The following is a 15,213-nucleotide window of genomic DNA, read 5'->3' on the forward strand; positions in this document are numbered from 1 at the left end:
ATACTTCCTGAGCTACTTTCCTTTTTGTCTTAACTTCTTTGCATTGTTACCAGTCTTCTCTCTTATAAGTATTTTCTTTTCCATCACAACTCATCTTCTATTTGTGTTTCTGCCTGTAACCTCTCAACGCCTTTGGAATTTTTCTTTGCTCTTTATTTCTTGTTTCTCTTGCATTTCAATTTCTCTTATTTTCATGATTTCGTTCCTTCTTGAATTATGGATGAAGTCTAAATAATACCTTCTTTTTATTCTGCCACATCTTCAAGCTACTTTGACAATGATTCCGTTCTCTCTTATAAATAAGTCATGTTTCTTGAGTGTGTATTTTTACGTAGGCTTCCAACACTCCTTCATCAGCTCCTAAGCTTCAGCCCTCTAAGGTTTGACCTCTGCCTCCAGCACTTTATTTTAAATTATTTTCCCCATGGTTATTATTTGCCAAGGCTTTTATACATATTTATCTGTGTTGCCTCTTTGCACCTGCCATTATTAATCACTGTTCTGTTTTGTTTTGTTTTAGTTCCTCTAATGCATTACTATCCTGATTCTCATTCTACCTTTTAACTGTTCTCTGTCTCCTTCTCTTCTTTTCTATTTCTCATGTCCTCAACTTTTTGACTGTGTTGAGCCGTATCCTATCATCTCTGTGGTTTTGACCTAAACTTCCAATAGCTGGTATAGTTCCTGGCCCATAATATGAATGCAGTAAATAGTACTGAAATAAGGAATCAATCAACCTATCCTGAAATAATAACACTGTCCAGTGACTTCTCAAAACGTATCTCCTGTACAGCTCTGTCCTTTGAAGGCCAGATTTCTCTATCTGGTTGACATCAGTACAGAATATTTTTCCACCCCTCACAAATTTAAGTTCAAACCTGAAGTTACTGTCATTCCTCCCTAGAATCCTTTCATTTCTGTTAATAGATCATAATTTCATTTTGGAGGCTGGGAATTTCAGGTTTTTTCTTTAGTTTGTTTATTTCTACATTTAATTCATATGGTGATGTCAAACATGTTTGAGAGAAAAAAAAAAGTCCCTGATATCAGAGAATTTATAGTTCAGTGAGGTTAACAGGCTTTAGAATTGAGAAAGCTCGATTCTAGTTCCAGCTCAGAAAACATCTACTTGTGTGACATGTCCCAAGTTTCTGTGAGCCTTAGTTTGCTTTTTTCTAAAATGACAAAGATTGGATTATATGACTTCTGTGATTCCTTCTAATCCTAAAATTCTGCTTATATAATTCTGTATATTGTGTATATCTGTATAGTGCATGTTGCATGTTTTGTACATTGTGATTTATAATGTTTGTCATCCATACTTTTGTCTCTATTTTCACCCCTGTTAGTATAAGTTAACCTATTCCTACTCTAATTCATTCCATATACTGCTGCTGAATTCAGCTTCTTAATTCATTATTTAAAAATTACCTTTGTTCAGAAGCTTTAGGTCACTCTCATTGAAAATTAAACCCTATTGGAGATGAACCATGAGAGACGATGGACTCTGAGAAACAAACTGAGGGTTCTAGAGGGGAGGGGGTGGGAGGATGGGTCAGCCTGGTGATGGGTATTAAAGAGGACACATTCTGCGTGGAGCACTGGGTGTTATGCACTAACAATGAATCATGGAACACTACATCAAAAACTAATGATGTAATGTGTGGTGGTTAACATAACATAATAAAATTAAAAAAAAGAAAATTAAACCCTATCTAAACTTCTTTTTTTTTTTAAAGATTTTATTTATTTATTTATTTGAGAGAGAGAGAATGAGAGATAGAGGGCACAAGAGGGAAGAGGGTCAGAGGGAGAAGCCGACTCCCCGCTGAGCAGGGAGCCCGATGTGGGACTCGATCCCGGGACTCCAGGATCATGACCTGAGCCGAAGGCAGTCGCTTAACCAACTGAGCCACCCAGGCGCCCACCCTATCTAAACTTCTTAACTAGGCATTTAAGACCCCTGTAAACTGAGTCCAGGAAAATTTTCTAACTAATATTTTGCCATATTTTACTTTCTATATTTCTAGCATTTCCATTTGACTCCTTTCCCCCTCCAACTTGATTTATTGAACATAAGAAAATTCTGTATACAAAATGACCTGGACCTGCTGCTTCAAAATGTGACCCTTCCATACTAATATTTTTGATAAGTCAGTCCATAGAGTGTAAAAAAGCTTAATCTAAAATGAATAGAAAAGCACCTAATGCACTTGAAATGAATGGCCTAACTTCTGGAACTTCAGTAGCTTTATAAGATAATTAACATGGGTAGGATTAAGTCCCTAGATGACTGGCTGCTGGAGAATTTGATATAAGACATCAAGAAGCCCTGTTGTGCACGGCCACTGTGACACCATCACGTTTCTGGAGAATAATGTTCGCGTTATCTGATTCTAGGCATCTCGCAGGAGTATCAGTGGTGTCAGAGGCTAGCCCGGCTGCTTGCTGGGCTAGAACAGATAGCACCCAGCACACTCATCTGACAGGATCCCCCAGCAGCCCACATTAAGTCCTTATGAACCTGTGCCCAGGATTCAAACAATGGACAGATTCTTCACTGTGTCCTCCAAGGGCTGCTCCAGAGTCTCCTCCATCACACCCATGATCCACCCAGCCCGGGGCCCCAGAGCACATTGTGTCCCTTTTCTACCGCATGTCTCCCACTTGACCCTTTTTGATGGTTTCCATCTATCTGCTGAAAGTAATCCATCCGTCTTTCCATGCGTGTTGTCCATCTTCTCTAATGTAGACTTTAATATATCAATTATCTTATTTGAAATTCCCTGTCTATTCATTCCAACATCTCTGTCATCTCTGAGTTTGTCTCTTGACAGTGGGCCCTATTTTTCTTGTTTTTTGGTGTTTCTAGTCATTTTTTATTGACTGTTAAACGTCATGTCATCAGTTGTGAGTAAGGCAGTATTGCTGTGTTAGATGTGTGAGTGTGTGTGTGTGTGTGTGTGTGTGTGTGTGTGTGTGTGTGTGTTGGGGGAATTAATCCTCTGACCACCACCTCTGACTGTGTGATTGGGAGTGACCTGAAGTGGCAGCTAAGGGCGGCTGGTAGCAGTGTGTATGAGCTCATCGCACTGTGCCCATTCCATTCTCCATGTAAACCTCACAAAACAAAGGAAGATTAGTGAATTGTTGTTCAGAGTTGATCAGTGAAACTGTTGAACACAGCATTCTTGTGTGAGGACCAAGCCTCATCACATTTACATATATATTTCAGTAACCATGTATAATTTGGTCCTTTAGACATACATCTTTAAAATGTTTGTTATTTTATGGAAAATTTGAGGACCTGGGAAGGGAAAGCATAGGGATCCCCTACCATAGTGGAATAACACTAATTTTTTACAATTGACAAAATGTTATTAAACTGGAACATCCACTGACAATGAAAATTATCTATTTAGTAAAGTAAGAATTTTATAGATTATTGATGGTAATTATATTATCTCAGGATTTTTAAAAAATATATTTTAAAGATGTATTAATTTGCTGCATGTTAGTTGCTGCTGAGTAAGTAACCCTGCTTATCTGTGGTTTTGTTTCTGTTATTTTTTGAAGTAAAAAATAACTGAATATTATAAATATTTAATAGAATACTCAAAATATCCTCAAGACATTTACAGATTTTATGTTTCTGTGTGTGTATATTTAATAATACAATATATCTTTATTTTTCAGTATTGCATTTGTCCCTAATTTTCTTCAGGAAATTGAGATATTTAATCTTTTCTTCTTGCTATCTCCTATTTCTAAGAAAAATGCATCTCTAGATATGAGAACAGTTTACTTCTCTTTTTGATGATAAACTAGGCCTATCAGTAACAGTAATATGGTTTCCTACATTAGAAGTGTCTTACTTTCCCACCTCACTATATGTATTATTGCTGTTTTCACATCTTAGGTTGTTAACTTGGCTAACACTAGATATCGCTATTATTTTTGAATAAACTCACTTTTAACTAACATACAGAATTAACATTTAAATGAGCAGAAATGTTCTGTAAAGAGATGCTATCATGCCTAAGGATAAATTAATCTATCTTCCACCAGGATAATAAAAATGTTCCTATCTGTACACAGTATCTCTTTCTTTATTTACCATGATTTCCATTGTGTGTCTTGCAATTCTCTTTACCTTGGAAGCAATACTAAAATAATATAAACTAGAGTTTTTAAGAAGTTAACTTGGACATTCTAATTTATGATGAGCGTGAAAATTATAGAGTTGAGTTATCGAATTTAAATTATTTGTTATATTACATAAATATATATTTTTTATTAATTACCCTAAAATGTCTATTTTTAAAATTTTATCCTGTATTTTATTTCTTCAGTTATGCAGTTAATTCTCAGAAAATCTCTAGACATTCAGTATATTTTATCAAAAGTGTAATACTCCTGCTGTTAATCAGCTTACTGTATTACACAGTATGGATAGAAGGAACACATTTCTTGCCCCAAATGAGAGATGTCCTTGTTGTCCTTCAGAGATACATTGAAAATTTTTTTAATATAAGATTTCAGCATTAGAGAAATAATTTCTTTATGAAAAGGAAGAAAAAGAATAAATAGCTTCACTTTTTACAAGTTTATTTTTTAAGAAAACCTTTCACATTGACTTATGGCATCTCTACAATCTAAGTGTGAAATGAGCCTAATTTATCATAGACTATAAGTTCTGAGTCATATTCTGGGATAATTTTCACTAATATCTGCAAATTACTTTGAAATTTTGTGTTGTGCTTGTGGTGGTTTTTTCTTTCTTTCTTTCTCTCTCTCTCTTTTTTTTTTTTTTGAGTATTCTTAGTATTCTTTTGTCATAACTACAGAGATGCTCTACTTTGAGCTTTTGTTGTTATGGAGTTGAATCATTGTGATGGTCGGATGTAAGTGGTTATAGAAGAGAAGGCCCACTGCCCTATTCTTCCCTGTTACATTGTGCTGTAATTGAGAGTAGGAAAAGTAAATAGCAAACGTGATGAAATAAGTAGAAAGCTGTGCCAGATACTTGGAAATTTAAAAAATTCTTTTCAGAGCAACTAGAGTGAAGGGAAATATAACTCAAAATGGGCAACTTTACTAGATGATTATAAAACTATTTTTCCCTTAGAAATCCTCAGCTCAATTTCTACCTGTGCTATTATAGGCTTTTAAAGCTGAGTTGTAAAAAAAATAAAAAATAAAAAAATAATAAAGCTGAGTTGTTACAATACTGGCTCTTGTTACGGTATTATCAGGCAAGATGAATTAGCTCTGTTTGTGGAAGGGCTATTAAACAGGTCCTCTGCAAACGCTTGCAGCTTGGAATAGGAGCCCCTAAATAATGCAGAGCGGTAATTGGTATTTATCCAGGTAAATGATACATGCAAAAATCTGAACTATTTTACACATATGTTTCAAATTATAAACTATTTATGAAAAAATAGAACTATGAAAGATAGCAAATTACTAGAAATGATATCACTTTTTAAAAGACAGCAAGATTATTTACCTTAAGAAAGATTTAAAGTTAAAGGTGCATGGTTCCTAACCTTTTATATGGCTTGCCCTTTGGCGGTCTTGGAAAACTTATGGCCATTCTTTTTAGAAGAATGTTTTAAAATGCCTAAAGTAAGATAAAGTAAATTAAGTGGAGGTACAAAGAAAACTACTTACACTGAAATATGGACCCCAAGTTCAGGAACTAAAATATTTTATGCCTTGTAAATGCATATTTCCCACATCTCAGTTGCTACCATTCAAAATTAATTATTTTTAAGTTCTTATCTTAAAACTAAAATTCACTAAGAATTTAGGTGGAAGTTGTCAAGGTTTATATCTCATTCCCTTAAAGAACCTGCTATAAGACTGGGTGTTATATGTAAGACGTAGGCATTGCTGCTTTCAATTTTCGAAGTAATTGTCTTAGTTCTTACTTAGGAAGGCTTATTCTCCCCCAATTGTGGGAGCAGGAGCCTGTGTTGATCTTCTATTGTGTTATCTAAGTTTAAAATATGGTAGCTTTTCATTCCCCTTAACTATGGTAGACATTTTAGGAAATTACTACATTCTACTGTGGGTTTTTTGTGTGTGTCTGTGTTTCACTTATCAACCAATTTTCCTTTCACACTATGGAAATCATATAATTCATATTATTTATGAATGTGTAGAGAAGAATTATAAGCAGAATTTAAAACATTGACATAGTCTTCACACAACTTTTCCACTAAAGAGAAATTTTAATAAGGCTTATTTCCTAAAGAGTGACCTGTTTGCTTTATATAAAAGTAACAGTATCCTTTTAAGGACATAGCAACAAATTTGAAAGAATTCTCTGGATTTCACTCACAATCATGTATTTCAGTTATTTAAAATATAGTGTCAAAGAAGTAAGAGTATATATCCTAACATCTTAGTTTTCACTTGGAAAAGTTGCTTGATGGAATCAGAATAAATCAAATTTTGCATAAATACAGGAAAGATTAGCCTGCTTTTCTGCTGGGGTAGTCAAAGACATTCCACAAAATTTTGTCACTACATGTCATATAATAAGATAAGTTTATTATTAACACCCTAAGATAATAGGAAATCTGAAAATAATGTAAAAATTGGTACTCTCCAAAAAAATAGGTTTTAAGGAATCTAAGATATAAATATATGTTCCTTTGCTTCTGCTTATGTACTGTGATGCAGCTATACAAAGATATGTACACTAAAAACATTTAAACAAACTATTTAGCACATTTATTTCTAAAGAAAAGTGTTCTCTCTCAAATAGTTTTTCAGGAACAAAAATAGAATTATAAATTTTTATACCATCAGGTTGCCTTTTTTATATCTCTCTTTGAAAGTAATTGAATATTGTATATGTATTTACACTTTGTATTTGTCAGCTTTTTTGACATATCCTGGATATACTTATATAAAAATGCTAAATTTATCTTAGAAAATCAATCATATCATGGCGCATGGATTTTAAAATATTAAAAAGAATGATTTGACTGATATATTATTACCTTGTAAATTTAAAGTGTACGAGAATGACAAGCTATATTGTAGAATAAACCCAGCATTCATTTCCTAAAGTCATCTAATCTCATGTCTGCTGGTCCAAAATTATATGCCATATAATTAATTACATGTGGGAAATCGTGTCCTTTCTTTTCTTGTTTTTCTTTAATTGCCTGCATTTTTCATTATCAAAAATGAGATTGGGAGAACTTACAGGTGAAGTGGAAGTTGTTTACATTAGTCTTGGGGGAGACTAATGCTTGTTTTTACAGTCCATAATATGTAAGCATTTCCATGTCTATGGTTACGACTAGATGGGGAGGGCACAGTTTGATTTGAAGTGTAATTTGGCGTATGTGTTAGTTTGGAGCTCTCGAGCCAAAATTGTGTTCTTAGGGTTGTCTCGCAGATAGTGGGGCTGGTGTTGGAAAACATTTATTGATTACACATTAGGTGTTAAAAGCATGGTAAATTCCAGGGATACAAAAGTCAGTAATGGTGGGTTCCTGAAATTTAAGTATACTTCTTTCAACAAGGGTTCGGTTTTGATATTGGCCCTACTTGTGGTCAAAGAGATCCCATTGTTTCAGAACCATTATTATTTTCGATCTGTTAATACATTTCTGAATGGTATCAGTTGGCGTTGCTAAAGTGCCCCGAGATAGGTGGCATAGACTGGCTGATTAACCAGTTGTCTGTGATTCTTCCTGTGGACCATGTGTTTAAGTATGACTACAGCCTGCGAAGTTGCAGTGTTCTCTTAGAACATTTCGATTCTTCTGTTGGAATGTTTGGGTGCATCAATATATACTATTTTGGGTGCCGAAAGTCTTTTTATAGCTCAGTTGACATATAATAGCCTTAGCGGCTTTAGAATTAATGCTTATATGGTTTTCTTCACTCTTATGAAAAGTGTTAGGAAAAGCCATTGAATTCTTTGAAATAGAATACTTCACATATTTCACCTGTTCCATTTAGGGAGCTCATTTTGGAAAGGAGGCAATTTCGTTTGTCACTGATGATAACTGAGCAACTCCTAGTAGCTTCATTGGGAATTGCTGTTAAAGGCAGGTTTTGGTTTCCTTAGATATTCTGAAGAAGTTTAGTGAGAATTGCTCAGACTATGTTTTTGCAAATTTGATAATTTTAAACAATGACCTTTTTCAAAATCAATTTGATGCATCATAACCAAATAGCAGAAGGGCACTAAAGATCAACTGAGCTGCTTTTTGACTAACGTTTCAGGGATTGTGAAGCAGCAGATAGACAGCCATATCACAGATCCAGATCAACAGAACAGCGGCCTCTCCTAGAGCGGACCACCACCCGCTCCAGATCCACTGAGCGTCCTGATACAAACCTCATGAGGTCGATGCCTTCATTAATGACTGGAAGATCTGCCCCTCCTTCACCTGCCTTATCGAGGTGAAAGATAAATCAATCAGACTAACCTCCCCTTTGCCCCACCAGCACACCTATTTATTTTCCCAGCAGCTAAATGGTCTCTTCTGTCATCCTTGGCTGATCACTAATAACAATCTGATACTAACCTTTTCAGTATAAGCACACTATTTATATTCAGCGGATATAATAGTGTGTGGCTACCATTGTAATTTGTTTTTAACTGTCCTGACCACATTTGTTTTGTGATTTCTCATTTATCAGGAGTCCTGGGTAAATCCCCCCATAATGCACCTCATAACTATCATGTTCTTCTCCTACAGAATGAGAAATTGTTTGTGTCCATTAGATATCACTTTTGGAATAATCATCATAATGACAATAACTAAAACTAGATTTTTGTTTCTTTCTATCAATACTAATATCATGTATTAACCAGTACCTTCTTTAGTTGAATTTTGAATTGTTCAGGGTTTTATTTGTAGTTTCAGGAGATATTTTCTAATAAAGGATTATCTAATGTAAGCCTGAGTAAAAATCTCCTTGGATCAAGGGAGGGAGGTTAGTAGTGCTGAGAGTTTAAAATCTGGTAGAAAGAAATGTAAAACATTACCTTTTATGTTTTGAGCTGCAGAACTCTCCTGTTGCTTTCGAATGGATAGAATACTAATTTACATGAACAATTCCATGGACGTTACTGTAGGATTTTGTGTGCATGTATCTGTGTATGTATGCATATGACACAAAAGTAGAAACATCTTTCGACAATCATTCAAATATCCATATTTTGTCCTACTTTCCTAACCTTTTAATCAGCAGCTACACCTCTTTTAAAATTGCACTTGCACAGCTATCATATGAACCAAATGCATTCAAATTATTTCATTCATCCTACTGAAAATGAGCATCAATGGTGTATCTTGTAGGTCTCATCCTCGTACTGGGTCAGTCCAAACCAGCCCATCAAGTACTCCAGTGGCAGGACGAAGGGGCCGGCAACTTCCACAACTTCCGCCAAAGGGAACATTGGAGAGAAGTAAGTTTTATTTCTAATTATGTCATGTAGGAAATACACATGGAAGCTAAGGTGAATCAAGATTTTTTTTACTACCTTTGTGTTAGTGTTCTTCTTTTGTTAATTGAACGCCTTAGCCGCATTTGCTAGTAGTTATATTTATAAACATATTTATAAATGTTATATATTTTGCATTTAAAATTTGTAATATTTGGAGGTAAAATAACCTACTGTTATTGCTCTTGCACATTTTCAAAATTTGAATAAATGCATTTTAAAAAGTAAACTTAATACTCTTAAATAAGCAGTTGGATGATATTTCTTTGCTACAACTAAGTGTATGTAATTGTTGATAGTTACATAAAGTTTATTAGTAACTAGCCAAATCAATTTTCACACACTGCAAAGGACTGGTTAGCTGATGCACAACAATGGTGATCCTTCTCAAAACTGGAGTACCAGAGAAAAGGTAATCATGAATATACAAAGAAAGATGCATGTTGTACTGATATTTTTAATACTTTCAAATTTTTGCATAAGGATAGCACTATTTGTTTATACACAGATGAGCATATTCCCCAAACATCTATAAATTCTTAGATAAAGGACCTCTAAAAGCATGGATGATAGAATATAATAATTTTTAACCTCATTTTTTAAATGGTCCCTTTATTTAGTAACTGGATGTGCTTTGCCAAAAAATACATATATATATATATATATTTAAATCACCATTTAACTTTTCTTTAATGGATGATACATACATTTTGTGCCTTTGGAAATTTCTGTTGTTTTTAACCCCTGTGCTTTGGTTCCCTTTTTTGTTTTGTTTTTATTTTGTTTTTCCTAGACAATGGAGTCAAGGAGATAGAACCTTATGAAGGTCTGTACATAAAGGAGGGTTTGTTTTGTGCTGACAGCCTTTTTGGGGGGCTATGTAAGCAAAAATAAACCCAACTGCAATTGATATCCGTCCATTGTATAGACTTTTATATACAGTAAATGATTTTCTTTTATGATTTTTGGTATTCAACTTTTGTTTTACTTGGAAATTATACCAAGGAGTTAAGTTTCTTTGATTCGTTCAAGTAAGAATGCAAAGAGTTGAACTTCCTTTAAGTGATAAGATAAAATGTTCTGTTTTTAAAAAAATTTTAATTTGCCTTTCAAGCAGAATTCTATATGTCGTGGAAGACTTTAACCAAAGATATCAATTGCAGTCTGTGTTTATGTCACTGAAGATGTACACCTAGTCTAGTGATACTTATCATCATATATTTCATTTCGTATTTATGATGATCTTTCAGTTATTAAATTTGACTTTCTAGAAAAGAAAGTTGTTGAATTAGATAGTGATTGTGGTTTGTATTTCCTACATCACTTTTCATGTTGTACCAAGACTGTTTACAGTATACCAAAGTTAAATATATACAGTTTTATTATCTACACTACATTTATGACTCAAGAGAAAATATTGAGTCATGATATATGGAGTGTAATACATTTACTAAATAATAAAAATTCCTCTACCAATGAAAGAATTCTGAAATTAACTTTGTAAATTTAAAGAATTGTTAACTGTTTTATTTACTTATGAATTTCCAGCACATAGAATAATGCCTGGCACTTTATAGGCCCTCAATAAATATTTGTTGAATGAATGCATGAAACACTGTTTAAAAATTGAAAAGCTACTTCAGATAGTGTATAATATATCCCTAAAATAATCTTGTCATTCTATAGATGTTTATATTAAAATGTGTTTTATATTAAGATATCTATAACCTATTTGTAACAAAATTTTAAGTGCACTGCTTTTGGGCAGCAATACTTTTATCGCTTTATATAACTTGGAACAGTTGTGTTCTTGTTAGTAACTGAGTGATTTATGGACTTCTATAGTGAGGTTCTTTCTGTCCTATGTACCATGATTTTAAACAACTCCATGCCATTATGACTAATGTTCTCTTAGCTGTCTGGCAAGGAGATTACAGCAGTATTTCTGTGGTTCTTAGTTATTCACGTTAGAATGGGTTATATAATTTTAAAAAGTACTTTCCAGAAAGAAAGTTCTGTGGTATGTAGGAAATTTTTTGTCTCCCCAGGACTTCTAAAGACAGAATTTTGACTTCATTTGTTGGCATATGAAGTCAGAAACGTAGTTTATGTCACAACTTTTTTAAAAATTCAGCTTTAATATCTTTTATAGCAATACTCTGTTGAGATGTGAGTAGTTCTGTTCTTTGTAATAATAAACCTACCAGAAAGTCAACCTAGAGCTAATACTGAAAGTCGGGGTTCAGGAAGTTTTTAATGGGCTTGTCAACCAACATTCTATATGCCATCAGTTTTTGCCCTATAGAATCTATTAAAACCATGGTTTTCCTTTAATGTCCTTTCCTTGTGAATTTTTTTTTCCTTTTCCAGTTCCTTACCATTTCCAGTATGAGATAAAAGGATTTTTTGTTTGTTTTGTTTTGCTTGATCTTGTGAATGATTTCAGCAGTGTTTTTGTAAATGTTGCTATGAAGACTTCAGCAGATACATAATTGTGTAATTTTCTTTAGCTTTAGTGGAGATACAAAATATCTCTTTTAGAAGTTTTCAAATTCCAACTGAAGTTAAAGGTGCATAACCCAAAATAGGCTCTCAGTTGGTGGTCTAAATCAAATGATGTTTGGATTATTTCTTAAAAAGTTGTCAGAAGTTGTAATTTAATGACATTTTAAAATCAAGGTAATGACGTGTTTATTTTTCTCATCCTGTTCAACAACTAAAAAATGAATAACTCCTACTTTAATTCCTTTTGATTTTGGTTATATTTTAGTCTGTTAAGTAAGTTAATTTAAAACCTTGGATATGTTGGTTTTCATGATGGTACAATATTGGTTATCTTTTTGTTTGAGAGCCAGAAAAAACAGGGGCAATATAAGAAAAGTACAATGTGCTAAACAACTGTTAAGGCATTAATATTTTTTAAAATTTTCTCCTAACTTTGATATCCTGGCATTTTGTGAAAATAAAAGAGAGTTTATAATATCATTTTTTTGGTTCTGTAGAAGAAAAGATATATGTTATTTTTCCAAGAATATATCAAGTTTATGGACAGAATATTTTGCATACTTTACACAGTTATCACATACGCAAATATTTTAGGAACTACAATTTCTCTTTTATAAATCAAAGCCATCATAAAAGGAGATAATATGATAATTTATTAATAGAATACTTACTTATTGGCTTCCAGAACATGTGAGGAACTCATTAAAAATAATCTATTAGTCTCCTTATAGTCATTCATTGTATCATGAATAATTTGAAATTTTTTGTCACTAAGGGTAACAAATATACATATCTGGTCTTATTTTTTTCTTTACTTGTGCAAATACAGAAGTTAATGAAGAAACTGGGCATGTGGAAGAGCAGTGGGGAGAAAAGCAGGGTGAAGAGGTCAAGGCAGGTCTGTCTGACTGTGTGTCTAAAATAAATAACTGAATGTTTTAGAAGTATGACTTTTCGATTTCACATAAGACTTTGGGCTCTAAATTTATAAATGCACAATAAAGAACAGTTTGTTTTTTAGTAGGGATTTTTAAATAAATTGCCTGATTTTATTAATGGAGAAATATTATATAAGCTATCTAATCTAGATAACTTACTAGAATATTTAATTCATCCATCTGAACATGTTCCTTAATACTTAAATCAAACTAAAATTATAGACAGTGCCTCTGATCACATTTGTACCTATCCTTTACCCCAACTCTGTATTCAGGTCCTTTATTTATTAAAAACTGAGCTCCTACTGTGGGTTACACTGAGTAGTATGTTGTACTCCTAGCCTCTTCTCTAAAGAATTTTGGTTTTGTAGAGGCAGATTACAAGTAAATATAGAGCAGAATATAAATTCTATTAAAATTTTTAGAGACTATCACAATTTTCTTCATAAATTTTTTTCATAAAATAAGAACAATTAACCGTATATTCCTGTTCTTTATCCCAACTCAATATTGCTCTAATATTTATTGACAATCATAATTTCTTACTAAAGAGTCTGTCTTCTGAGTGGTGTGGACGGCCTCCATTTTGGTGTTTTTTTAAGTCCCTGTTATGTTTACATGTCATAATTTTTGCCACTTTCTTTGTCAGAATGACCCTGAAAGGATTTTAAAACTTAAAATATTACATAATCAGTAAATGTATTAATACACTTCTTTTATCAAATTTTCACTATTTTTATTTGAAACAGAATTGAATCCTAATCTTTTCTAAGATATCAGTTTTTTAAAAAAAGTTTAAATTTCTTTGAACGATGAAGAATAACTGTAGTCCTAATTTCATCATGTTTAAGTCATCATCACTTTTCATTTGTGAACAGAAGAGTGTACTTTATGTGCCTTATGTTCTCTCCTTTTCAACTCTGTGAAAGCAATGTCTTTATGTATATTGTGCATAACATGTATTTTCAAGGATGTATGTATAGTATAAGACACAAGACCTCTTAAGCTATAGTTGCTGATTATCGGTAACTATTTTTAATGTCGTAAAGTTGAGAATAATCATCAGAGTGCATCTGACCATGAAACAAAGGAAGTTTAGCTGCATTATTTCCAGAAATGTATAAGTATCTCTCTTCTGAGTATCATGCATCTTCCATTTTCCTGCAATGCTATAGGAATCCCATGTTTAGAGAATATGATAAAAAATGAATTTCATTTTAATTTAGCTATACAATTAATGTTTTCCTATTTGCCCATTCTTATGTATCTTATATTAGTCCATGTGAACACTGAAATGCTTTCACACTGTTCATGAATTGGCTTCCACAGGAAAGTCATTTTTTAGGAAATCATTAATTTGGAAGCTTCAGTGGTAGTTAATATTTTTATTTATTTTTCACTTCATTAAGATAAAGCCTATTTGTTGAACCAGTTTGTCACTTATGCTTTATTCTCAGAATTAACTTAATTAGTGAATACATCAATTATTAAATTAACATAGAACCGTTACTATAATCTTTCTAACTTACTATAGAGTGAATCTTTATTCCTCATTTTATTTTTGTTTTTATTACTTTTCTCATAGGATAGGAAGGATATACTTTACTCTCGTGTTCATTAATGTGAGATGTCATGTTTAATGCATGAATTTGTTTCCCTAGTGTGTGATTTCATCTTTTGTGGTGTGCTTGGTTTTTATTTGGGTTGTTAGTGACCTTAATTATTAACCACTATTGTCTGTTTCCAATGTTAAAAAGGCAATGAGGGAGAAACACCAAGCCCATCTAATAATGGGAAAAAAGGCAAGTCTAATATGAAGTTAATCGTGCCTTTCTATATATCAGACACTCAGTATTGACACTTGTGTTGTGTGTGAATATACTTTCTTAAATTAAATAAACATAAAAAAACATCGTATTCTATTGAAATGTATGTCATTAAAGTCAGAAGTTTGGCTTTGTTGGTCATGTTAAGATTCTGAGGGAGAAAGTGATGGCCAAGTTATCTTGCGAAAAACACAACATAGATATTTTTCAATCCAGAAATTGTTTTAAAAGAGTGATTTAAGAAATATTTTAAGCAGAATTTTTAATTAGAACATGATATGAACTTAATAATTAGTTCAACAATATTAAATGAATACTTATAATATTTGTAGATTTTTCAGTTTTATACACATGAATTAATATATTGCCTGAGTGAGTAAAAAAGATCAATTTCAATACTTAGGTTTAGTTTTCTTACGATTATTGGTGACTTAATTCTATAACCTAGCCCAATTAAGTTCTT

The 15,213-nt window shown here is 32.7% G+C and overlaps 1 protein-coding gene and 1 pseudogene across 36 annotated transcripts in view; one reads left to right on the forward strand and one right to left on the reverse strand.

Annotated features, from left to right (window-relative positions):
* Positions 1-15,213, forward strand: part of RIMS2 (regulating synaptic membrane exocytosis 2) — a 587,791-nt gene that overhangs the window by 381,389 nt on the left and 191,189 nt on the right. For 25 of the 36 annotated variants that reach the window (XM_073893075.1, XM_073893081.1, XM_073893077.1 and 22 more), the window contains 2 exons: positions 8,254-8,433; positions 9,336-9,445. In XM_073893075.1, the coding sequence (XP_073749176.1) occupies positions 8,254-8,433; positions 9,336-9,445 (290 nt within the window). Of the gene's footprint in view, positions 1-8,253; positions 8,434-9,335; positions 9,446-10,274; positions 10,308-12,815; positions 12,885-15,213 lie in introns of all 36 variants that reach the window. The other 11 variants (XM_073893087.1, XM_073893071.1, XM_073893080.1 and 8 more) reach the window with 2 other exon arrangements.
* On the reverse strand, positions 2,323-2,597 carry LOC141372827 (ragulator complex protein LAMTOR5 pseudogene; annotated as a pseudogene).

This window comes from Callorhinus ursinus, unplaced genomic scaffold (genome assembly GCF_003265705.2).
Source record: "Callorhinus ursinus isolate GAN/ISIS: 27379988/994484 unplaced genomic scaffold, GSC_fseal_2.0 scaffold5, whole genome shotgun sequence".
In the NCBI taxonomy this organism is placed as follows: Eukaryota; Metazoa; Chordata; class Mammalia; order Carnivora; family Otariidae; genus Callorhinus; species Callorhinus ursinus.